Source organism: Chiloscyllium plagiosum, unplaced genomic scaffold (assembly GCF_037043375.1).
Source record: "Chiloscyllium plagiosum isolate Xiang-an unplaced genomic scaffold, Cpla_swu_hap1 HiC_scaffold_53X, whole genome shotgun sequence".
Classification (NCBI taxonomy): Eukaryota; Metazoa; Chordata; class Chondrichthyes; order Orectolobiformes; family Hemiscylliidae; genus Chiloscyllium; species Chiloscyllium plagiosum.
The window spans coordinates 12925495-12950516 of NW_028270191.1; the positions used below are offsets into that span (position 1 = coordinate 12925495).

Here is a 25022-nt window from a genome sequence, read left to right on the forward strand (position 1 = left end):
CTGAGCTGTGACTACCTCCCTGTAACTCCTCTCAATAGCCCCCTCTGCCTCCCGAATGATCTGAAGTTCATTCAGCTCCAGTTCGTTAACGTGGATTTGGAGGAGCAGGAGTTGTGTGCACTTCCCGCAGACAAAGTCAGCAGGGACCTTAGTGGTGACTCTTACCTCCCACAGCCTACAGGAGTAACATTCAACTGCCCGAACTGTTATTCTAAATACCCAAAGAGACCATAGAAAAATAAAGAATTTTTTAAAAAACTAGTTACCTTCCCAATCTGATGCACAGGACTTGTTTATGGTTAGAGGAGGAGATTGGGTGGGAGACACTACCTCAGCAGCGTTTTGAGTAACGCAACCATCCAAATACAGAAGAACCTCGATTACCTGAACGAGATGGGCGGACGCTGTTTTGTTCGGATAATTGATTATTTGGTTAATTCATTTTCTTTGGGGCTCGGAGTTTTCTGTAAAGTGTGCTCCCCGTTCAGGAGACAAGGCAGCAGCACACAGTGCGTGAGCTCCGCCCCCTGCCCCCCCACCCCCTCTCCTCCCAACCCTAGGAAGCCAGATGGTACACCAACAGTCAGACTGCTGCTGCCTTTGTGGGGTAGGTCTCCAAATAGTGTGCGCACATAGACACACCAACACTGTAACTGTTTGACAGGTTCCACCTTTGCCCTATACAAGACAATATTGGCGAGATAATCTGGGGAAGCATGTTCAAGATACACCCCTGTGTAGAACTCCAGAGAAAGTGTGCGGGAAGAGAGAGAGAGAGAGGTCAGTCATTTGGAGACTGTGCCTGGACTGACCAGGACTGTTCTCGGCAGCAGTGAGCCGAGTTTGTTTTTAATCATTGTACCTGTAAACAAAAGACACGATCAGGGTTGAAAGAACACTTTGACGTAATGTTTCGATCGGGACCTTGAGATCCCCTTCGGATAATCCGATATTCAGATAATCGAGGTTCCTTTGTGTATTGCCTCACTTACTCAGCAGTCCCGTTCAGGAGGTGAGTTTTTTAATCAGTGATTCACCTTCCCGTCAGCCACCTGGTCGACACTCCTGCTCTTCCTGCAGCTGAAACAAAAGAAAGACAACAGGAGAAGACAGCTCTGAGCACCACACACTGACTGCTCGATAAGGGCTCTTATCTAAGAGGACCACCTGATAAGACCTTCTCAGTGAGGACTGCTCCCTATAGGGACCAGCTGATAAGGACTTCTACCTACAAGGTCTGCCTGATAAGGACTGCCAATGAGAACTCCCTTCTGCCTTAGGCATGTATTGAAATATCTGATGTCCAGGGGTGGGTTGATCAGTTTTCTGAATCCTTTTGGCCAGTTACGGCAGGCAGCTACTCATGACATCAGGAATGAACATTGTCCCCTTGCCTACTTTCATCTGAGGGTTAGTTTACCTTTCTTTCTACGAACAAATACGACTTCTTTTCATAAATAACACACTGATATTAGGGTACACTTGGCATCAGATCAATGTTTGAGACTAGCTTAATGGGGCATCATAGTCTCAGTGCAGCTCATGATTCTCCCCTTTTGTTTTCCTGTGCTAGACATTTGAAACCTTAATTAATACTAAAAAAGCTGTGATATGAAGTTTCATGCTATTCAGTAAATACAAAGAAAATTCAGTTACTAAGGGAAACTAAGTTCCAACAGGTCGCTCTACCCCTGCACATGCACTTGAGAACTTTGCCATTAAAAGTCTATATTGCCTCTCCTTACCACTTCTGCCAAAATGCATCACCTTTCACTTCTCTGGCTGAAAATTCAGCTTTCGGTTGTCTGGCCATTCTGCGAGACTATGTATTGTTGCTGTCCATGAGTATCACTATCTGCAATAGCTTTCAGTTTGTTATCACTGGAAAAGTTTGAAATGTTACTCTAATTCAATATCCAAAACCCCGAGGTCCTAGCACTGTACTGCCCCTTGCCATGCCTGAGCTCCTGCCTTTTTTTTCAATCATCCCACTGGGCTCTCTCTGCTCTAACTCTGTACTGCTACAAGTCTTTTACCTTCCCGTTGGTCTCACTGCGTTCTCACTCTGTGCTGCTACCTCACATTGATCTTCCCATTGGCCTCACTGTGCTCTCGCTCTGTGCTACTACCTCACATTGATCTTCCCATTGGCCTCACTGTGCTCTCGCTCTGTGCTACTACCTCACATTGATCTTCCCATTGGTCTCACTGTGCTCTCACTCTGTGCCGCTACCTCACATTGATTTTCCCATTGGCCTCACTGTGCTCTCGCTCTGTGCTACTACCTCACATTGATCTTCCCATTGGCCTCACTGTGCTCTCACTCTGTGCCGCTACCTCACATTGATCTTCCCATTGGCCTCACTGTGCTCTCACTCTGTACTGCTACCTCACATTGATCTTCCCATTGGCCTCACTGTGCTCTCACTCTGTGCCGCTACCTCACATTGATCTTCCCATTGGCCTCACTGTGCTCTCACTCTGTGCCGCTACCTCACATTGATCTTCCCATTGGCCTCACTGTGCTCTCACTCTGTGCCGCTACCTCACATTGATTTTCCCATTGGCCTCACTGTGCTCTCACTCTGTGCCGCAACCTCACATTGATCTTCCCATTGGTCTCACTGTGCTCTCACTCTGTGCCGCTACCTCACATTGATTTTCCCATTGGCCTCACTGTGCTCTCGCTCTGTGCCACTACCTCACATTGATCTTCCCATTGGCCTCACTGTGCTCTCACTCTGTGCCGCTACCTCACATTGATCTTCCCATTGGCCTCACTGTGCTCTCACTCTGTGCCGCTACCTCACATTGATCTTCCCATTGGCCTCACTGTGCTCTCACTCTGTGCCGCTACCTCACATTGATCTTCCCATTGGCCTCACTGTGCTCTCACTCTGTGCCGCTACCTCACATTGATCTTCCCATTGGCCTCACTGTGCTCTCACTCTGTGCTACTACCTCACATTGATCTTCCCATTGGCCTCACTGTGCTCTCGCTCTGTGCTGCTACCTCACATTGATCTTCCCATTGGCCTCACTGTGCTCTCGCTCTGTGCTGCTACCTCACATTGATCTTCCCATTGGCCTCACTGTGCTCTCGCTCTGTGCTGCTACCTCACATTGATCTTCCCATTGGCCTCACTGTGCTCTCGCTCTGTGCTACGACCTCACATTGATCTTCCCATTGGCCTCACTGTGCTCTCGCTCTGTGCCGCTACCTCACATTGATCTTCCCATTGGCCTCACTGTGCTCTCGCTCTGTGCTACGACCTCACATTGATTTTCCCATTGGCCTCACTGTGCTCTCGCTCTTTGCTACGACCTCACATTGATTTTCCCATTGGCCTCACTGTGCTCTCGCTCTGTGCTACTACCTCACATTGATCTTCCCATTGGTCTCACTGTGCTCTCGCTCTGTGCTGCTACCTCACATTGATCTTCCCATTGGCCTCACTGTGCTCTCGCTCTGTGCTGCTACCTCACATTGATCTTCCCACTGGCCTCACTGTGCTCTCGCTCTGTGCTGCTACCTCACATTGATGTTCCCATTGGTCTCACTGTGCTCTCGCTCTGTGCTACTACCTCACATTGATCTTCCCATTGGCCTCACTGTGCTCTCGCTCTGTGCTACTACCTCACATTGATCTTCCCATTGGCCTCACTGTGCTCTCGCTCTGTGCTACTACCTCACATTGATCTTCCCACTGGCCTCACTGTGCTCTCACTCTGTGCCGCTACCTCACATTGATCTTCCCATTGGCCTCACTGTGCTCTCGCTCTGTGCTGCTACCTCACATTGATGTTCCCATTGGTCTCACTGTGCTCTCGCTCTGTGCTACTACCTCACATTGATCTTCCCATTGGCCTCACTGTGCTCTCGCTCTGTGCTACTACCTCACATTGATCTTCCCACTGGCCTCACTGTGCTCTCACTCTGTGCCGCTACCTCACATTGATCTTCCCATTGGCCTCACTGTGCTCTCGCTCTGTGCTGCTACCTCACATTGATCTTCCCATTGGTCTCACTGTGCTCTCGCTCTGTGCTGCTACCTCACATTGATCTTCCCATTGGCCTCACTGTGCTCTCGCTCTGTGCTGCTACCTCACATTGATCTTCCCACTGGCCTCACTGTGCTCTCGCTCTGTGCTGCTACCTCACATTGATGTTCCCATTGGTCTCACTGTGCTCTCGCTCTGTGCTACTACCTCACATTGATCTTCCCATTGGCCTCACTGTGCTCTCGCTCTGTGCTACTACCTCACATTGATCTTCCCACTGGCCTCACTGTGCTCTCACTCTGTGCCGCTACCTCACATTGATCTTCCCATTGGCCTCACTGTGCTCTCGCTCTGTGCTGCTACCTCACATTGATGTTCCCATTGGTCTCACTGTGCTCTCGCTCTGTGCTACTACCTCACATTGATCTTCCCATTGGCCTCACTGTGCTCTCGCTCTGTGCTACTACCTCACATTGATCTTCCCATTGGCCTCACTGTGCTCTCGCTCTGTGCTACGACCTCACATTGATCTTCCCACTGGCCTCACTGTGCTCTCGCTCTGTGCTGCTACCTCACATTGATCTTCCCATTGGCCTCACTGTGCTCTCACTCTGTGCTACTACCTCACATTGATCTTCCCATTGGCCTCACTGTGCTCTCGCTCTGTGCTACTACCTCACATTGATGTTCCCATTGGCCTCACTGTGCTCTCGCTCTGTGCTGCTACCTCACATTGATCTTCCCACTGGCCTCACTGTGCTCTCACTCTGTGCCGCTACCTCACATTGATCTTCCCATTGGCCTCACTGTGCTCTCACTCTGTGCTGCTACCTCACATTGATCTTCCCATTGGCCTCACTGTGCTCTCGCTCTGTGCTACGACCTCACATTGATCTTCCCATTGGCCTCACTGTGCTCTCGCTCTGTGCCGCTACCTCACATTGATCTTCCCATTGGCCTCACTGTGCTCTCGCTCTGTGCTACGACCTCACATTGATTTTCCCATTGGCCTCACTGTGCTCTCGCTCTTTGCTACGACCTCACATTGATTTTCCCATTGGCCTCACTGTGCTCTCGCTCTGTGCTACTACCTCACATTGATCTTCCCACTGGCCTTACTGTGCTCTCACTCTGTGCTGCTACCTCACATTGATCTTCCCATTGGTCTCACTGTGCTCTCGCTCTGTGCTGCTACCTCACATTGATCTTCCCATTGGCCTCACTGTGCTCTCGCTCTGTGCTGCTACCTCACATTGATCTTCCCACTGGCCTCGCTGTGCTCTCACTCTGTGCTGCTACCTCACATTGATCTTCCCATTGGTCTCACTGTGCTCTCGCTCTGTGCTGCTACCTCACATTGATCTTCCCATTGGCCTCACTGTGCTCTCGCTCTGTGCTGCTACCTCACATTGATCTTCCCACTGGCCTCACTGTGCTCTCGCTCTGTGCTGCTACCTCACATTGATGTTCCCATTGGTCTCACTGTGCTCTCGCTCTGTGCTGCTACCTCACATTGATCTTCCCATTGGCCTCACTGTGCTCTCGCTCTGTGCTGCTACCTCACATTGATCTTCCCACTGGCCTCACTGTGCTCTCGCTCTGTGCTACTACCTCACATTGATCTTCCCACTGGCCTCACTGTGCTCTCACTCTGTGCCGCTACCTCACATTGATCTTCCCATTGGCCTCACTGTGCTCTCGCTCTGTGCTACTACCTCACATTGATGTTCCCATTGGCCTCACTGTGCTCTCACTCTGTGCTGCTACCTCACATTGATCTTCCCACTGGCCTCACTGTGCTCTCGCTCTGTGCTGCTACCTCACATTGATCTTCCCACTGGCCTCACTGTGCTCTCGCTCTGTGCTACTACCTCACATTGATCTTCCCACTGGCCTCACTGTGCTCTCGCTCTGTGCTGCTACCTCACATTGATGTTCCCATTGGTCTCACTGTGCTCTCGCTCTGTGCTACTACCTCACATTGATCTTCCCATTGGCCTCACTGTGCTCTCGCTCTGTGCTACTACCTCACATTGATCTTCCCATTGGCCTCACTGTGCTCTCGCTCTGTGCTACTACCTCACATTGATCTTCCCACTGGCCTCACTGTGCTCTCACTCTGTGCCGCTACCTCACATTGATCTTCCCATTGGCCTCACTGTGCTCTCGCTCTGTGCTGCTACCTCACATTGATGTTCCCATTGGTCTCACTGTGCTCTCGCTCTGTGCTACTACCTCACATTGATCTTCCCATTGGCCTCACTGTGCTCTCGCTCTGTGCTACTACCTCACATTGATCTTCCCACTGGCCTTACTGTGCTCTCACTCTGTGCTGCTACCTCACATTGATCTTCCCATTGGTCTCACTGTGCTCTCGCTCTGTGCTGCTACCTCACATTGATCTTCCCATTGGCCTCACTGTGCTCTCGCTCTGTGCTGCTACCTCACATTGATCTTCCCACTGGCCTCACTGTGCTCTCGCTCTGTGCTGCTACCTCACATTGATGTTCCCATTGGTCTCACTGTGCTCTCGCTCTGTGCTACTACCTCACATTGATCTTCCCATTGGCCTCACTGTGCTCTCGCTCTGTGCTACTACCTCACATTGATCTTCCCACTGGCCTCACTGTGCTCTCACTCTGTGCCGCTACCTCACATTGATCTTCCCATTGGCCTCACTGTGCTCTCGCTCTGTGCTGCTACCTCACATTGATGTTCCCATTGGTCTCACTGTGCTCTCGCTCTGTGCTACTACCTCACATTGATCTTCCCATTGGCCTCACTGTGCTCTCGCTCTGTGCTACTACCTCACATTGATCTTCCCATTGGCCTCACTGTGCTCTCGCTCTGTGCTACGACCTCACATTGATCTTCCCACTGGCCTCACTGTGCTCTCGCTCTGTGCTGCTACCTCACATTGATCTTCCCATTGGCCTCACTGTGCTCTCACTCTGTGCTACGACCTCACATTGATCTTCCCATTGGCCTCACTGTGCTCTCGCTCTGTGCTACTACCTCACATTGATGTTCCCATTGGCCTCACTGTGCTCTCGCTCTGTGCTGCTACCTCACATTGATCTTCCCACTGGCCTCACTGTGCTCTCACTCTGTGCCGCTACCTCACATTGATCTTCCCATTGGCCTCACTGTGCTCTCACTCTGTGCTGCTACCTCACATTGATCTTCCCACTGGCCTCACTGTGCTCTCGCTCTGTGCTGCTACCTCACATTGATCTTCCCACTGGCCTCACTGTGCTCTCACTCTGTGCTGCTACCTCACATTGATCTTCCCATTGGCCTCACTGTGCTCTCACTCTGTGCTACTATCTCACATCGATGTTCCCATTGGTCTCACTGTGCTCTCGCTCTGTGCTGCTACCTCACATTGATCTTCCCATTGGCCTCACTGTGCTCTCGCTCTGTGCTACTACCTCACATTGATCTTCCCATTGGCCTCACTGTGCTCTCGCTCTGTGCTGCTACCTCACATTGATCTTCCCATTGGTCTCACTGTGCTCTCGCTCTGTGCTACTACCTCACATTGATCTTCCCATTGGCCTCACTGTGCTCTCGCTCTGTGCTACTACCTCACATTGATCTTCCCATTGGCCTCACTGTGCTCTCGCTCTGTGCTACGACCTCACATTGATCTTCCCATTGGTCTCACTGTGCTCTCACTCTGTGCTGCTAACTCACATTGATCTTCCCATTGGTCTCACTGTGCTCTCGCTCTGTGCTACTACCTCACATTGATCTTCCCATTGGCCTCACTGTGCTCTCACTCTAAGTTTGAATTCAGATGAAGGGGTGTCATACAGGGTCTTGGTGAGACCACACCTGGGTTATTGCCTGCAGTTTTGGCTTCCTGCCTAAGGAAGGATATTATTACCTGAGATTGCAGCAGAGGTTCACCAGGCTGATAGTGGGGAGGACAGCTGCTTTGTCAAGAGAGATTAGTTCGACCAGCCCTATAGTCATGAGAGCTAAAAGGAGAAGAAAGGATATGCTTGAAAGGTATAAAATTCTAACAGCTGGACAGACTGGATGCACAGAAGGAGGTTTCCCCTGGTTGGGGGTAATGTAGTACCAGGGCTAACAGCCTCTGGGTGTAGGATAGGACTAAGATGAGGAAACATTTAAAAACTGAAAGAACTGCAGACGCTGTAAATCAGAGACAAAAATAGAATTTGCTGGAAAAGCTCAGCCAGCCTTGCAGCATCAGTGGAGAGAAATCAGCATTAATGGGTTTAAATTCTTCAAACGCGCTCAAGCTAATTTGCGTTGAACAAACATGCATTATAGCAGAGCCAACTATGTAAAATGATGAGAGACATGGATCGGGTGGATAGTTGGGGTGGAAAGGTTAAATACTGGGGAGCAATACACATGACTGATATGAATCCCTCAACAAACCCATTTGCATCCTAGTGAATTAAGTTTGGCCACTATCTCTCCTACCTGAGGGTAATTTCAAGTTTCTCTCGCAAAGGAATCTGTGGGTTCTTCTTTTAGTGCATAGGCACCAAGGCCCAGGATTCACCTGAAGAGGAGGAGGCAATGCTGGAAGACAGGCCATCTTGACCAGAGCTAAGAATTTACAAAGGTCTTCAGATGCAGATCACTCAAAACCTTTGTTTGTTCATGTTAAGCTGCTGTGACACTGGAGGTAGAATTGTTTTGTCCAGATTGCGCGTAGACTACAACCACTAACTTAATGGGTTTCTCATGCCCTCTTTCATGAGCATTCTGGTTATGCCTGGGCAAGCATACTGAAGTTACCCAAATCTATTCACCATGATGTTGGCAGATTGTACTGTGAGCTGACGGGATATCTCTGGTGGTGACCTTCTTACTTGACATGTAAAATCCATCGCCTAATACTATTATGCCAAGTTTTTGGGCTATGACACCAAGCACAGATGCATTGTTAACCGGTTTACCTGGACAGATCCCTCTTGCCAAAATGGCATTTTTAAAAGTTTTATTTTATTGTCATGTATGTTTTACAGTGAGAAAAACACTGTCATTATGCCCACGAAGCTGGGTTGTTCGTCAAAGGTCTGCACAGTTAGTTACAAGTGAAATTGAAATCAACCACTGTGACTCTTTGGAAAAATCAAAAGCGCTGCAGTAATTCTTGCCTTGGATATGGATGGGTGGGCTGGCACACGACCTTTGGCAACTATCCTTCAGTCAATAGGTGAAAAGTTGCTCCAAACCTTCATGGTACAATGACGCAATTCTCAGACAGTTTCTGCAATGTTTCTGAAAAACAAGAGTGCTTCCTGTCTAAATGGAAGGCCAATGTAAAGCTCAGCCTGTCAAAGTTGTGTCATCATCTATCACTATAGGACAGTTTCCCTGTCAGGAAAGCTTTGTTGTGACTCAGGATTTCTCCCAACCTCTGACTCACTGAATCCTGACTTGCTGGGGAGCTCGTTGGGAAAGAGGAGAAGCACTGTATCATTCTTCATTACTTAAGCATTGTTCACAAAGTAAAGCTAAACTGAATTAGTTTGAGAAAAGCCACAGGCTTAGCACATACATAAACATGCCACCATAGATGGGCAGTGCTATTGTGGCAGTCTATTTGCAAACAAAATAGTCGTGTTTCTGCTCTTCCCATTGTATCTCTCAGTCATAACTGGGGCAAAACTGCCATCCTGTCCGTAGGGTTAGGTACAGTTAAATGACTTATGCAGCCTTTCAAACTGATTATTAATATGGAACCTTCCGAAGGCTGAGAGATTTTGCTTGCACCCAGGAAGGTGTTACTGAGAACTCTCCAATAGCAGATTTTGAGATTATACACCTTTTGGGGCATACCAGTTTTAACATAGAATCAAGCACTTCTCAATCCAGCATCTGCAAATTTGGTATGATTATAAGAAGGCTCCACTGTATTATAAAGTTATCCTTTATTCTTCCTAGCATATCACAGTGAAGGACAGTGGTTCTGAATATAACTTTATGGAATCTGTTGTCTTGGGTGAAAGTGAATACTTAGGACCATTGGACTGCTGGGAACTGAACAAGTCATTTGAATCCAAGTTGTAGGACCTGCTCTTTGTGGACATACACAGCTGGAAATCAAAGATTTTTGGTGCAAAATTGTTGCCAATACTCTAATCGAGAAATGCTGTGTATGTGTATTTGGCTCATTTAATTTACAATCGTTCAATAAATGAATATCCATCTTTATTATGGAGGGGCATAAGATTTTTGCCACTGTTTTGGGGATTACATTACATGCTTCCATTCTTCTTTACTGTGAAAACAACAAATGAATGTCCTTGTTTATTAGCCATTTTACAAAGACCTTTGCAGCACAAGGCTATGGTTCAATTAGCTGGTTGTTTTTGATCGGTACAGACTTGTTGGGCCAAAGAGCCTTTTCCTGTGCTGTTGATCTCTATGCCTATCTATGACAATGCTGAAGTTCTCAAACCTGAAATCACTGAGCAATGTAAAGAGGATTACAGTAACAACAAATACATATCACTGCATTTTAATTTACTCAAAAAGTTGAGCCTTATACTGTAAATGGTATGGGCAGAGTCCTTGTAATGTCCTCTGATGGCTCGTCATTAATTTATTAAGCGTAAGTGAGGACTGCAGCTGCTGGAGATCAGAGTCAAGAGTGTGGTGCTGGGAAAGCACAGCAGGTCAGGCAGCATCCGAGGGGAAGGAGAATCGATGTTTCAGGCATAAGCTTCCTGATGAAGGGCTTATGTCTGAAATATTAATTCTCCTACTTCTCAGATGCTGCCTGACCTGCTGTGCTTTTCCAGCACCACACTCTCAACACTAATCATTAATTGATGTCTAACTGAAAAGTTCTGAATCTCTTTCTGTTTGGACAATTCTGTAAGACTGTAGTGTTGCAGTACTTGATTTCTGCCACAAGAGTTTGCAGTATGATTATACTAATATCTAGTAACAGATGGAACTTATTCTCCATATCTGAAGGAAATTCTCTCATCCTCCAGGGGTTCTAAAACAGAAGCACAAGCCTTTGAGACACTGCCTTTTTCAAGTCCTTGCACCATGCATAGCTTCCAGTTGGCGACCACTTAATCTCTGTGCCTTTGTTGTATTTCTTCTAACATCAGGAGATCTTATTGTTACCTGTCACACTAGAAAACAAAGTTCCATTTCAGTCCTTTTGCTCGCAGTTTAATTTATTTCAGTCAAGCACATTCCCAAGTTGAAAGTTTTTGAGTTTCTTACCTTAGTGAAATGCATTTTGCTCCAGGCATTACTTGCTGTGTCCTGGCTTTTTTTTTGAGTCCTCTGACTTTTGGTTGAGACTGACTTCAGGGTTTAAGATATGTATCGATATCAAATGTTGTAAATCCTTCCCAGTGACGAAGATGCACAGCATCTGTTTTTGCTGTGTTCCATCAACACAGGGTGTAAAGCTTGCAGCAACATTTATATAAGAGTTCACCACTGGACAAATCCAGTGAAACGCAAAACTGGGCTGCAAGAATATTCAAACTTGATTCCTTCAACACCCGGAGATGCCCATGTCTGGTTCTGTGCACCTCCAAACAGACAGAATTTAATGTACGCTGATAACCTCCATTATTACAGGAAAAGCTCATTGGCCAAAAGGCATTCCTCATCTGTGTGGGGAAACAGTTTTATTTTAAACCGGTTTCTGTGGAATATTGTTATAAATTCAAATCTGCATTTCTTGTCCATCTGATTTCCTTGATGTGGTGCTGATTCCTTGAACTGTTGATGCCCACGTAGTAGTGGTACTCCCCAAAGTTTAGCAGGGAATCTCACGATTTTGACCCAGTGGTGGTAGAAGAAAGATGACAGAGGCCTGGGACAGGATAGAATGAGAGTCGGTAGGAAGATTAGAATAATGTTCCCATGGCATCCCTGCCTTCAGTTTTCTGAAATGGAGAGGTTGGAAAAGAGTAAAATGCTGTCACCTTGTTGAATTGGAACAGTGTGTGTTGGAGCCAATGCATATTGCAGTTACAGTGAGGCTGGTAGAATGAATGGGTAATGAGAGCCGACAGAGAGCGAGAGAGACGAACGCACACGCTCATGCATGCCCTCTCTCATACACAAGCTCTTTCTCGTATGCTCACACATACGCTCACACATACACTCCCACACTCACGCACCCTCTCAGACGTATACCCTTTACACTCTCACACATACACACAGATTCTCTCATTGACACTCATCCCCCCCATACACACACACGCACCCACATTGTGCACACACACAATGGGGTGGGGTGAAGTTATACTTGGAGAATTACATTTCATTTTGCTCAAAAACTGCATGAATCCATGTAAGATTCTATAAATCCCTTAGATTGGAATCAGTCTGAACGTTGGGGCACAGACAGTCTCATACAGGGCACTTCACACCTTCAATACATTATCTGGGCCAACATGGCACCTATTGTTAAAGTTCACTTGAGAATGTAACTTTTAAGTTCTTGCATTTGCATATGAAAGAACTGAAATCAATGTGCCCATTCTAAGCGATGAGAGACTTAACAAACAATCCAGGTATTCTTCAATATATAATTTCGGTTACATCTCACTGTAAATCTTTAAATCACAGCCACCTGATGAAGGAGCAGCACTCCAAAATCTCGTGCTTCCAAATAAACCTATTGGACTATAATCTGATGTTGTGTGATTAAAAATGTAGATGCAAGTGAGGATCTGATCCATGAAGATTCTGTGCAGTTCTGGTGAAATGCAAATTGAGTATTGATGAATGGCTGTTGCTTGTTGATACCATCGTGTTGGACTGGGCAGTAATTGATTGGGTTAAATTTCCCCTTTTGTTGTGGATAGAATGAACCAGAGCAATCATCCACATTGTTAGGTAGATGCTAGAGTAAGCACTGTACTGGAACATCTTGAATAGAAATAGCCACCTCTCCTGCATGGGTTTGTATTGATTCAGGCACCAATCTACCTTGATTCCAGACTTGAAACTCAGCAGGAGAAATAGTGCTGTTTTTCCCATTGACTCCAGTGTGTGCTGTCTTTGACCCACTGATCGATAATAGCATCTTTCTGTTCTGATGCGGCTGCCTCGTTAAGTTTTCTGATCAAGTTGTCCAAAGCCAGTAGCTTTCATGATTTTTGAAGTTAATTTTACCCATGTGGGGCTCCATGTAAGAAGCTCTGGACCATGCAATTTCTTTGCTCCAAAGAGCATATTTCTGTGAGGAGGATGCTTAGAAGCTGCAGGGTGACTTGGACAGGTTGGCTGAGTGGGCAAATACTTGGGAAATGCACTATAACTTGGGGCGGCACGGTGGCTCAGTGGTTAGCACTGCTGCCTCACTGCGCCAGGGGCCTGGGTTTGATTCCACCCTCAGGCGACTGTCTGTGTGGAGTTTGCCACATGTCTGCGTGGGTTTCCTCTGGGTGCTCCGGTTTCCTCCCACAGTCCAAAGATGTGCAGATCAGGTGAATTGGCCATGCTAACTTTCCCATGGCATTAGGTGTATTAGTCAGGGGTAAATATAGGGTAGGGTAATGTGTCTGGGTATGTTACTCCTCGGAGGGTCGGTGTGGACTTGTTGAGCTGAATGGCCTGTTTCCACACTATCTGGAACCTAATCCAGTCTAATAATGTAGATAAATGCGAGGTTATCCACTTTGATTGCAAAAACAGGAAGGCAGATTATTATCTAAATGGTGGCAGTTTTGGAAAAGGTGAGATGCAACAAGACCTGGGTGTCATGGGGGAACAGTCATTGAACGTTGGCATGCAGGTATTGCAGGTAGTGTGGAAAGCTAATGGCGTGCTGGTCTTCATAGTGAGAGGATTTGAGCATCGGAGTAGGGATGTCTTGCTGCAGTTATACAGGGCCTTGGTGAGGCCAATTCTTGAGTATTGTGTGCACTTTTGGTCTCTTAGTCTGAGGAAGGATATTCTTGCTATTGAGGGAGTCCAGCGAAGATTCACCAGACTGATTCCTGGGATGGAAGGACTGACAGATGAGGAAAGACTGGATAGACTGGGCTTGTACTTGGTGGAATTTAGAAGAATGAAGAGGGGTCTCACAGAAACATATAAAATCCTGATGGGACTGGACAGGCTAGATGCAGGAAAAATGTTCCCAATTTTGGGAAAGTCCAGAACTAGGGGTCACAGTGGAAGATGCAAGGAGTAAGGCATTCAGGACTGAGATGAAGAAGACTTCCTTCACTCAGAACTGTGAACCTGTGGAATTCTCTCCCACAGAAAGCAGTTGGGGCCAGTTTGTTAGGTATGTTCAAGGGGGAGCTGGATGTGGCCCTTGTGGTTACAAGAGATCAAGCAGTATGGGGACAAAGCAGGAGTGGGATACTGAGACTGCATGATCAGCCATGATCATATTGAATGGTGGGGCAGGTTTGAAGGGCTGAATGGCCAACTGCTGCACCTATTTTCTATGTTTCTTTGATCCCTACTCATTCAAAACCCCAATGGGTAGGCTTATTCATTCTTGTTCTCCATCAGGTATACATATCTGTAAGTCAGGTCATGACAGATCTTCAGTTGTTGTCACCAATGTAACACATATGCCCAAAAGGGGATAAGCTAGGTAACGGTAACTCAACCAGTCTAGCATAATTTGTGACTAGGTTGCTTTAGATTACAAAACAAAATAAAACTGCTCCTCACCTAGAAAGCTGTAGGTTAATTAAGGCAGCCAGCCCTTTAATTAAAATGGATTTGTTAAAAGGCGGTGTGTACCAGACAAATTTAATGGAGTCCTTGGAGAAAATCATGAGGTACAGAGTCAAAAGAATTGTGTATATGGATTTCCAAAGGAAGCAGAGAACAAGGTCAGACTGATAAATTAAACTGCATTTATTTCAATGCAAGGGGCCGAACGGGGAAGGCAGATGAACTCAGGGCATGGTTAAGAACATGGGACTAGGATATCATAGCAATTACAGAAACATGCCTCAGGCTTAGATACGACTGGCAGCTTAATGTTCTAGGATACAAATATTACAGGAAGGACAGAAAGGGAGGCAAGAGAGGAGGGGGAGTGGTGTTTTTGATCAGGGATAGTATTACAGCTGTACTGAGGGAGGATATTCCCGGAAATATATCCAGGGAAGTTATTTGGGTGGAACTGAGAAATAAGAAAGGGACGATCACCTTATTGGGATTGTATTATAGACCCCCCAATAGTAAGAGGGAAATTGAGAAACAAATTTGTAAGGAGATCTCAGCTATCTGTAAGAATAATAGGGTGGTTATGGTAGGGGATTTTAACTTTCCAAACATTGACTGGGACTGCCATAGTGTAAAGGTTTAGATGGAGAGGAATTTGTCTTATACAAGACAATTTTCTGATTCAGTATGTGGATGTACTACTGGAGAAGATGTAAACTTGACCTACTCTTGGGAAATAAGGCAGGGCAGGTGACTGAGGTGTCAGTGGGGGAGCACTTTGGGGCCAGCGATCATATTTCTATTAGATTTAAAATAGTGATGGGAAAGGATAGGGCAGATCTAAAAGTTGAAGTTCTAAATTGGAGAAAGGCCAATTTTGACGGTATTAGGCAAGACCTTTCAAAAGCTGATTGGGGGCAACCATTTGCAGATAAAGGGACGGCTAGAAAATGGGAAGCCTTCAGAAATGAGATAACAAGAGTCCAGAGAAAGTATATTCCTGTTGGGGTGAATGGAAAGGCTGGTAGGTATAGGGAATGCTGGATGACTAAAGAAATTGAGGGTTTGGTTAAGAAAAAGAAGGAAGCATATGTCGGGTATAGACAGGATAGATCGAGTGAATGCTTAGAAAAGTATAAGGGCAGTAGGAGTATACTTAAGAGGGAAATCAGGAGGGCAAAAAGGGGACATGAGATAGCTTTGGCAAATAGAGTTAAGGAGAATCCAAAGGGTTTGTACAAATACTATAAGGACAAAAGGGTAACTAGGGAGAGAATAGGGCCCCTCAAAGATCAGCAAGGCGTCCTTTGTGTGGAGCCTCCGAAAATGGGGTAGATACTAAACGAGTATTTTGCATCAGTATTTACTGTGGAAAAGAACATGGAAGGTATAGAATGTAGGGAAATAGATGGTGACATCTTGAAAAATGTCCATATCACCGAGGAGGGAGTGCTGGATGTCTTGAAATGCAAAAAATTGGATAAATCCCCAGGACCTGATCAGGTGAACCCTAGAGCTCTGTGGGAAGCTAGGGAAGTGATTGCTGAGCCTCTTACTGAGATATTTGTATCATCGATAGTCACAGGTGAGGTGCCGGAAGACTGGAGGTTGGCAAACGTGGTGCCACTGTTTCAGAAGGGTGGTAAGGACAAGCCAGGGAACTATAGACCAGTGAGCCTGACCTCGGTGGTGGGCAAGTTGTTGGAAGGAATCCTGAGGGACAGGATGTACATGTATTTGGTAAGGCAAGGACTGATTAGGGATAGTCAACATGGCTTTGTGTGTGGGAAATCATGTCTCACAAACTTGATTGAGTTTTTTGAAGAAGTAACAAACAGGATTGATGAGGGCAGAGCAGTAGATGTGATCTATGTGGACTTCAGTAAGGCGTTCAACAAAGTTCCCCATGGGAGACTGATTAGCAAGGTTAGATCTCATGGGTTACAGGGAGAACTAGCCATTTGGATACAGAGGACTGGCTCAAAGATAGAGACAGAGGGTGGTGGTGGAGGGTTGTTTTTCAGACTGGAGGCCTGTGACCAATGGAGTTCCACAAGGATCGGTGCTGGGTCCTCTACTTTTCATCATTTATATAAATGATTTGGATGTGAGCTTAAGAGGTATAGTTAGTAAGTTTGCAGATGACACCAAAATTGGAGGTGCAGTGGACAGCGAAGAGGGTTACCTCAGATTACAACGGGATCTTGATCAGATGGGCCAATGGGCTGAGAAGTGGCAGATGGAATTTAATTTAGATAAATGCGAGGTGCTGCATTTTGGGAAAGCAAATCTTAGCAGGACTTATACACTTAATGGTAAGGTTCTAGGGAGTGTTGCTGAACAAAGAGACCTTGGAGTGCAGGTTCATAGCTCCTTGAAAGTAGACTCACAGGTAGATAGGATAGTGAAGGTGATGTTTGGTAAGCTATCCTTTATTGGTCAGAGTATTGAGTACAGGAGTTGGGTGGTCATGTTGCAGCTGTACAGGACATTGGTTAGGCCACTGTTGGAATATTGTGTGCAATTCTGGTCTCCTTCCTTTTGGAAAGATGTTGTGAAATATGAAAGGGTTCAGAAAAGATTTAAAAAGATGTTGCCAGGGTTGGAGGATTTGTGTTATAGGGAAAGGCTGAACAGGCTGGGGCTGTTTTCCCTGGAGCGTCGGAGGCTGAGGGGTGACCTTATAGCAGTTTATAAAATCATGGGTGGCATGGATAGGATAAATAGACAAGGTCTTTTCCCTGGTGTGGGGGAGTCCAGAACTAGAGGGCTTAGGTTTAGGGTGAGAGGGGAAAGATATAAAAGAGACCTAAAGGGCAACTTTTTCACAGAGGGTGGTACGTGTATGGAATGAGCTGCCAGAGGAAGTGGTGGAGGCTGGTACAGTTACAACATTTAAAAGGCATCTGGATGGGTATATGAATAGGAAGGGTTTGGAGGGATATGGGCCGGGTGCTGGCAGGTGGGACTAGATTGGGTTGGGATATCTGGTCGGCATGGACGGGTTGGACGGAAGGGTCTGTTTCCGTGCTGTACATCTCTCTGACTCTATGACATTTGGTAAAGTACCATGTGGAAGATATTATCTACAATGAAACGTCCTGATGTTATGGAGACTGGATGGATCAGCATGGATTGGATGTTATTTGAACAGAAAATAGTATGTATTGGTTAATGGAATTTTGTTTTGAGCAGTGATGTCCGCCAGTGATCAGTAGTGAGACCATTGCTGTTTGTCGTAAATATAAAGTTAGAGGCGCAGTGTTGGTATTTGCAAATGGCACAAGAATAGGCACTATGCTTAAAGAAAGGGGATAGTTTGAGACCTCAGGAGACTATGAATAGGTTAGAGATTGTACAGGAAGAAAAGATTGTTGTGTAAGTTGTTTTCATGCATGTGTACTTCCAGATAGGCATCAGAGGATTTTGCAGGTCCTCCCTACAGGAAGCATAAATAATTCGTACAGATTACTGTCACTTGGCTTAACCTTTGCTGCCATAATATTCACTGAAGGATTTTTTTTACTGGAGCGGAAGATCTTTCTTTAACTGGATAACTGGTACAAATAGGTTCCTATCCATCAACCAAAGAGATGGCTAAGCAGAACCTAAGACTTTTGAAAATAATTTGCTGTGTGTGGAATTGGATGTTGCCTTATGGCTTTGTAGAGTGGAGCACTCTTCAAAGGACAGTATCACTTGATAGTTAGGATTTGTTTTACCCTTATGGAATGAAGAAGTTCCTGTTCTTGTTTGCTTTAATCTCCAAGTGCAATGAGGATGACTTTCCCTGTACTAGGTAATTCAACATTCTCCTCATATAATCATCACTTTAGATTCATGTAGATTCGACACTCTCAAAGTTTTAAAATTGAAATCTGTTGCACGCATCTTCCCAATTTCAGTTAATGATTTGATTTAAGGAACCTCTAGATTGCTCCCTTCCATTTAAAATACATCAGAAGTTGAAATTTATGCACCAGAGATTACAGTGTCTGCTAACACTGGAAAGGATATGGGCAGTCTCAAAGGAAATTCACGTGTATAAATTGGCTATATGTACAGTTTACATCTCAGTGCAACAGAGCATATAGGTTATTGTTATACAATTGCATTTTGCAAAAATGATTGTATTCATGACTTTAAAATAGTTATTTTTCATTTTGAATATCTTTGTGTTGCAAACCAACTCAAAGTGGTTACACATCGGGCTGTTTAGTGGAGGGGTATCAGTTTGATTCAGCCCTCATGCGCTAAATTCCTAATCTCCACCAAAATGCTGTCTCAGCATCAGATGGAGGCCTATGGGGCAGGGAGAAAATCAGAATGGGAGTCATTACAGGATCATGTCGTTCATTGACCAGCAGCTGGCTGAAGAACGACATTGGCAAACACCAATTGCTTCCTTGTTTTCTTGAATGCAAGATGTGCAGAAAGATTAAATGGGACTGGGGAGGGGACAAAGGAACCATTTATGCCCTCATTTCAAAGGGAAAAGCAAGTGTTGGTTTGACAAAGATAAAAAGAAATTGCTGTAGAATGTCTGTCTAAAGTTTTTTTTTGTTTATTGTGCAGTGATGATGATGATGACATTAACCCTGTGTTTCTTCTTTCCAATACTTTCTCTGTGTTGTTGGCTTTCTTAGCCCTTGCCATCTCTGCAGCCCTCTGCACAGCCTATCCAGTATTCTGCGACCTCTTGCCCCCAAGTTCTCCTGCCAGTCTCGCCTCCCCAGCAATACACTATGGTACATGTTATCAGTTCTGTATGTTTAGTTCTGCCTGTGTACGTCAATAGTGTTGCATGTTTGTCTGTGCTACCCTCAAGTCTTCCACAGAAGTGGTATTAAGTTTGGATAAATAAAGGATACCGTAGAGTCTTTGAATTTATACTGGTTACTAACATCTGCTCCAAGTGAGAAACAGAAACACAAGGGTCCAGGAATATTGGAGCTTCCCCAGTGAATCATGATTTTGTTTTTCATGCTATTGGTTTTTAATGGGAAAAAGAAGTATCCATGTAAACTGCCTCCACAATGAATCAATTCCTGCCTTCAACATGGAATGGGAGAGAAGTTTACACATGAAAATTCAAATGCTGTCTGCCTGTACAACATGTCTAACAGGATGTGTTTGCCAACTGAGATACATTATTAATGTATGGCAGATGGACCTTGCTGTGTTTGTTTCACACCTCCTTTCTCCATCTGCCCTTGTCCCAAAATTAAACCTCCACTTACAAATGATTAACATTATAAACTCTGCATAAATAAAATCATTGGACAAACCGTCCCCACTGCGGAAATGAGTTTGCCTGTAATCCTGACTTTATAATTCACAGACATACTCAGGTAGCCTTGTCCCATTGGCACTTTGGCTAAGTGCACTTTCCAGTACTCTACTGAAGCACACAGACATGGAAGGTTTTTGGTTCAATTCCTGCTCTAAGCTGGATTGAGTTATCTCCCACAGAAGGTCAGCTGTGGAGGTGCTTGGAGTTGCAACATCCCTGTAACTTGAAAGGGAAGAAAGAAACAACCAGATTTCCTGCCCTGACTGTATTATGCAGTGCCTCTGGTTGATAAGTGTGTGTTTGTTCAGTGAGGATAGGACTAGATGTAACTACTTCCCTGGCCTCACCTACCACTCCATCAATTGGTTGTCCAACATTTACTGTATAGCCTTATATGAAGATAACCACTTTGATGAGGGCTTGGACTGTAACTTAACATGGCTCCACTTACTCAGAAGTGGAGAGAAAAGGGGATTGTTTCAGTTGACCTTGTTTCGGGTCTTGCATGCCTGTCTTTTGTGGTGATTTTTAATAACACCTTCTTCCGGACAATAATGGATGATACTTTTCAGTTCCTCAAAGTCAAAATTTAATTGTCACTCAAATGCAAAAAAAAATACATTTTCAAAATAAAGTCACATGCAAAATATTAAAGCAGATTATGTGATTCAAGCAAAGTGGTTCCAACAATCCACTGTGGGGATGGGGGAAATGTGTAATTGTGCTGTGGGACCCAGTGGGTGCATTTAATACATAGTACATACAGAACTCAAAACTGTAAGTTCAGATATTATACTCCGTTGAGGATTGGCAAGTTGATCAGTAATACCACAGCCAAGTAGTGCTCGGAGGGAACACGTTATCTATATAAGACCATAAGACACAGGAGTGGAAGTAAGGCCTTTCAGCCCATCGAGTCCACTCCACCATTCAGTCATGACTGATGGGCATTTCAACGCCATTTACCCACACTCTCCCCTTAATTCCTTGCGAGATCAAGAATTTATCAATTTCTGCCTTGAAGACATTTAATGTCCTGGCCTCCACTGCACTCCGTGGCAATGAATTCCACAGGCCCACCACACTCTGGCTGAAGAAATGTCTCCTCATTTCCATTTTAAATTGACCCCCTCTAATTCTAAGGCTGTGCCTGCCTGACGGAAATAAATTCCCAGTGTACACCCTTTCTAACCCATGCATTATCTTGTCAGTTTCTAGTAGATCTCCCCTCAACCTTCTAAACGCTAATGAATACAATCCCAAGATCCTCAGCCTTTCATCATATGTTAGGCCTACCATTTCAGGGATCATCCGTGTGAATCTCTGCTGGACACGCTCCAGTGCCAGTACATCCTTCCTGAGGTATGGTGCCCAAAATTGGACATAGTATTCCAAATGGGGCCTCACCAGAGCTTTATAAAGTCTCAGTAGCACATTGCTGCTTTTGCATTCCAACCTCTTGATATAAATGACAAAATATATTCAACTAATTTGGGATGTGTCAATAATGCAGTGTTTCAAACTAACTTGCTACGCTAATGCCCTGAATTCAGTAAATTGCAATCAGGTGACCCACATAAAGTTGGTTAGTGATTACAGTTCTCTTTATTTAATGTGGTCTCATTCAGTCAAACCATTTGCAAGAGTGTAATCAGTGCCTAGATTATTTGGACTTCTTTTCAAAAACATATAGGTAGGTAACGTATTGTGAAACTTACATGGGAAAGTCAATTGACTAATAATGCTTCACCTTCACAACCTGAGTTGGTTCAAAGCCACTCTAAACAGTCTCTGCTTGCCTGTAAGAATCCTGTGCAAAATGAGTTCGGCAGTCTCAATCCTGCCTAGACAACCTGAACTGCACCGAATTTGGCACAAAACTGCACCCTTACTCAGGCATTAGAACAGATATTGTTTGAAATATATGGAAAGAACACAGTAGATGTTCTGCTAGAATTGATACTGATCTACAGAGCTGCAGTATCCCTCGTGTAAAAGTGACATCAGGAACCACCTCCAACATTAAATTTCACATCTTGACAGGCACAGAGAAGAGGAAACTAATGACTTTTCCTGACTGTATGCTCGGTCAAATGCAGCTTTCATTTTGTGCTGTACCATATTTTGGTCATTTATTTAACTGCAGATCATTTTTCAAGGAGTGATGCAAAAGGCAAAAAAGAGAAAGCAGAGAGTTCTTGTATTGGTGGAAAGCATCTTTGGGAGCTAGGTCTTCAAGCATAATGTAATTGTGCAAGAATGAGTCTTATACAATGTTGGTTTGGGCTGTCTTTGTTTCCTATTTCCACAGCACAAAATTACCCTGATTATCACCATCCTTCTAGCCAGAGACCATCCTATGCCAAGCCTGGAAATAGAATATATCACACTTGGGTGGTAGGGAGCACTGTTCTGGGATTGGAGCTGGGGGTAATGTTAGAGCAAAATTGGTGGGAATTCTTCCATGTCTTCCCATAGTAAAGTGAACTTGGTTACCTCCCCTTTAGTGATATCCCTCCCCTCAGTAAGCAAAAACAAAAAGTCACAACAAGTTTACAATACTGTGTTTCACTGAGAAGGGAAGATCAAATACTACATTCAAAGCCTCTGCCAGCGTGGGCAGTTACATCACTCACTGTTCACCAATGTGGAAAGTTTTAATCTAACTTATGATTGATGCAATCACTCATCAGCATCGGCAGCACTAACTAATAGAATCCCCACAGTATGGGACCAGGCCATTTGGCCGATCGAGTCCGCATCGACCCTTCGAAGAATATGCTATCCAGATCCACCCTATCCCTGCATTTCCAGTGACTAAGCCATCTAACCTGCACAATTTAGCATGGCCAGATCACCCAACCTGCACATCTTTGAACTGTGGGAGGAAAACCAGAATACCTGGAGGAAACCCACACAGACTCTGGGAGAATGTGCAAACTCCACACAGTCACCTGAAGATGGAATTGAACCTGGGTCCCTGGTGCTGTGAGGCAGCAATGCTAACTGCTGAGCCACTAAGCTATTGTATCAAGTTCTACCTCTCCTGACTGTGTGTGGGGGAGGGGTGCATCCTAACAACCCTGTTCCAGTGATAACTCTTGGAATCGGATGACCCATGATGCTGAGAGTGGAATTGATGCAAGGAGTGCAATCTTTCCATAAGTTGCTGTCCAAAAGCACAGCTCCATCTCAAGACCTGATTCAGAAACTGGAAATGTAGCTCTTGAAGCATGATCACTTGTTTAACAGAAAAGAACTCAGTCATACTCAAAACAGAATGAGTGGAGAATGATGATTAGATTCCCTACAGTATAGAAACAGTCCCTTCAGCCCAATAAGTCCACACCAACCCTCCAGAGAGTATCCGACCCAGACCCATTCCCCTCCCCTGACTAATGCACCTTACACTATGGGCAATCCAGAATGGCCAATTCACCCAGCCAGCACATCTTTGGACTGTGGGAGGAAACCCACACAGACACGGGACGAATGTGCAAACTCCACTCATCCTGAAGCTGGAATCGAAACTGGGTTCCTGGCGCTGTGAGGCCACTGTGCCACCCCAAGTGGATTGACATTCAATGACAAAGCTAGCTTCCAATATGAAAATTGCAATCGACAGTTTGGTCAGTCAGTGTTAGGGGAAATCCTTTGGTTATAGCTTAGTAATGGTGAAGTGATTCTGTGTTGTTCCTCCTCTGCATTATGTAACCATTAGTGGAATCATTACAGGATGTTACACCCTTTATTCTCAGAAAACGAAATCTCCTGGGCCTTGTCTAAGTCCGGTCCTCACCTGATTTCTGTACATGTGCACTTCCAGCAACACTCACTCGACCAGGAACAGGAATTGTGGGCAATGTTTCTTCCTCAACCTCTACGTTCAATGGTCAATTATAGTCACTCTGGCTATGATAACTAACTGCATAGCCAAGGAAAGAAACTTGCTAACTGATTGAGCTGTTTACTAGATAAACTTGGTGAGCAAGAGCTTCTTAACAGCTATTAGCCAATTTATTAAACCATGTCTGATAGATTTTCTAATCCAAGCTGTAATTACACATTCTGGAGCAGGTGGGATTTGAACACAGGGATCCTGGTACAGACGTAGGGATACTATCACTCAACCCGAGCACCTATTTACTGATGTTATATTGAAGAACATTACGACACATCTAAGGCGGGTGGAACTTGAACCCAGACCTCCATGTTCAGAGATAAGTACACTACCACTGACTGCACCACAAGAACCACTCAAAACAGTGTTCAGAAAGCCAAAATGATTACACTAAATACCTCTTGCTACAGCAGACTTCAGATGATCCAGATTGAGGGTAACTGTGTCTTGCTGAATTGCTATAAAATGTGAAGTGTTTCAGGTTTGGATAATTCCTTACCACAAAGTTTGTGGATGCCTGTTAAAGTCAGCCTTCATTCCACGTGCTGCATGCACTAGTAAAATTTAGTTTGCTAGGATCTGGAGAAACCACATGCTGAGCAGTGATGTCTTTTTGCCATGCCATTGTGAGTAGATGGTGCCCAGTTAAATGTTTGCAAATTGATTTGGAGCACTCAAAGTTTGAGGTAAAGTCTCTAAATGGGCTTAGTTTGATTAGGCAGATGTTAGAGAAATAAATGTTGAAACAAGTATCAGTGTTTTCATTCTAGTTAGATTTCATCAAGTGCTCATTATTATCCTAATGGTTTGCTTCCGTCCTAACATGTAATGCCTTCATTTTAATAAGCCACTCCTGTGATAAAATCACAAACCAGTGTTGTATGCAAAGATGCTGAGAATTGTTTCAATTTTAATTCAGATAAGGTAAACCAGGCATCCAGACAAGGTGACTTTGTGTTGAATGTAAAATTCTGATCTGCACTAATGAGTTTGAGTTATGGTTGTGTTGTACACTGTTCAGCCCTGACCCATGAAATACATGATCTGCAAATGAAGCTTCTATAGTTAATGTCAACATGTCTGCACCATTACAAGAGCGAAGTCCTGCAGATGTTGGAAAATGCAACAAAAACAGAAAATGCTGGAAATGCACAGCAGCAT

General features: G+C 45.0%; 1 protein-coding gene across 9 annotated transcripts in view; it reads left to right on the plus strand.

Annotated features, from left to right (window-relative positions):
• Window positions 1–25022, plus strand: part of r3hdm2 (R3H domain containing 2) — a 417793-nt gene that overhangs the window by 196630 nt on the left and 196141 nt on the right. For 7 of the 9 annotated variants that reach the window (XM_087985520.1, XM_087985519.1, XM_087985518.1 and 4 more), the window contains one exon: window positions 19314–19415. The exons of the other annotated variants lie outside the window; for them this stretch is intronic. In XM_087985520.1, coding sequence (XP_087841646.1) covers window positions 19314–19415 — 102 coding nt within the window. The remainder of the gene's footprint in view (window positions 1–19313; window positions 19416–25022) is intronic. 9 annotated transcript variants of the gene reach the window in all.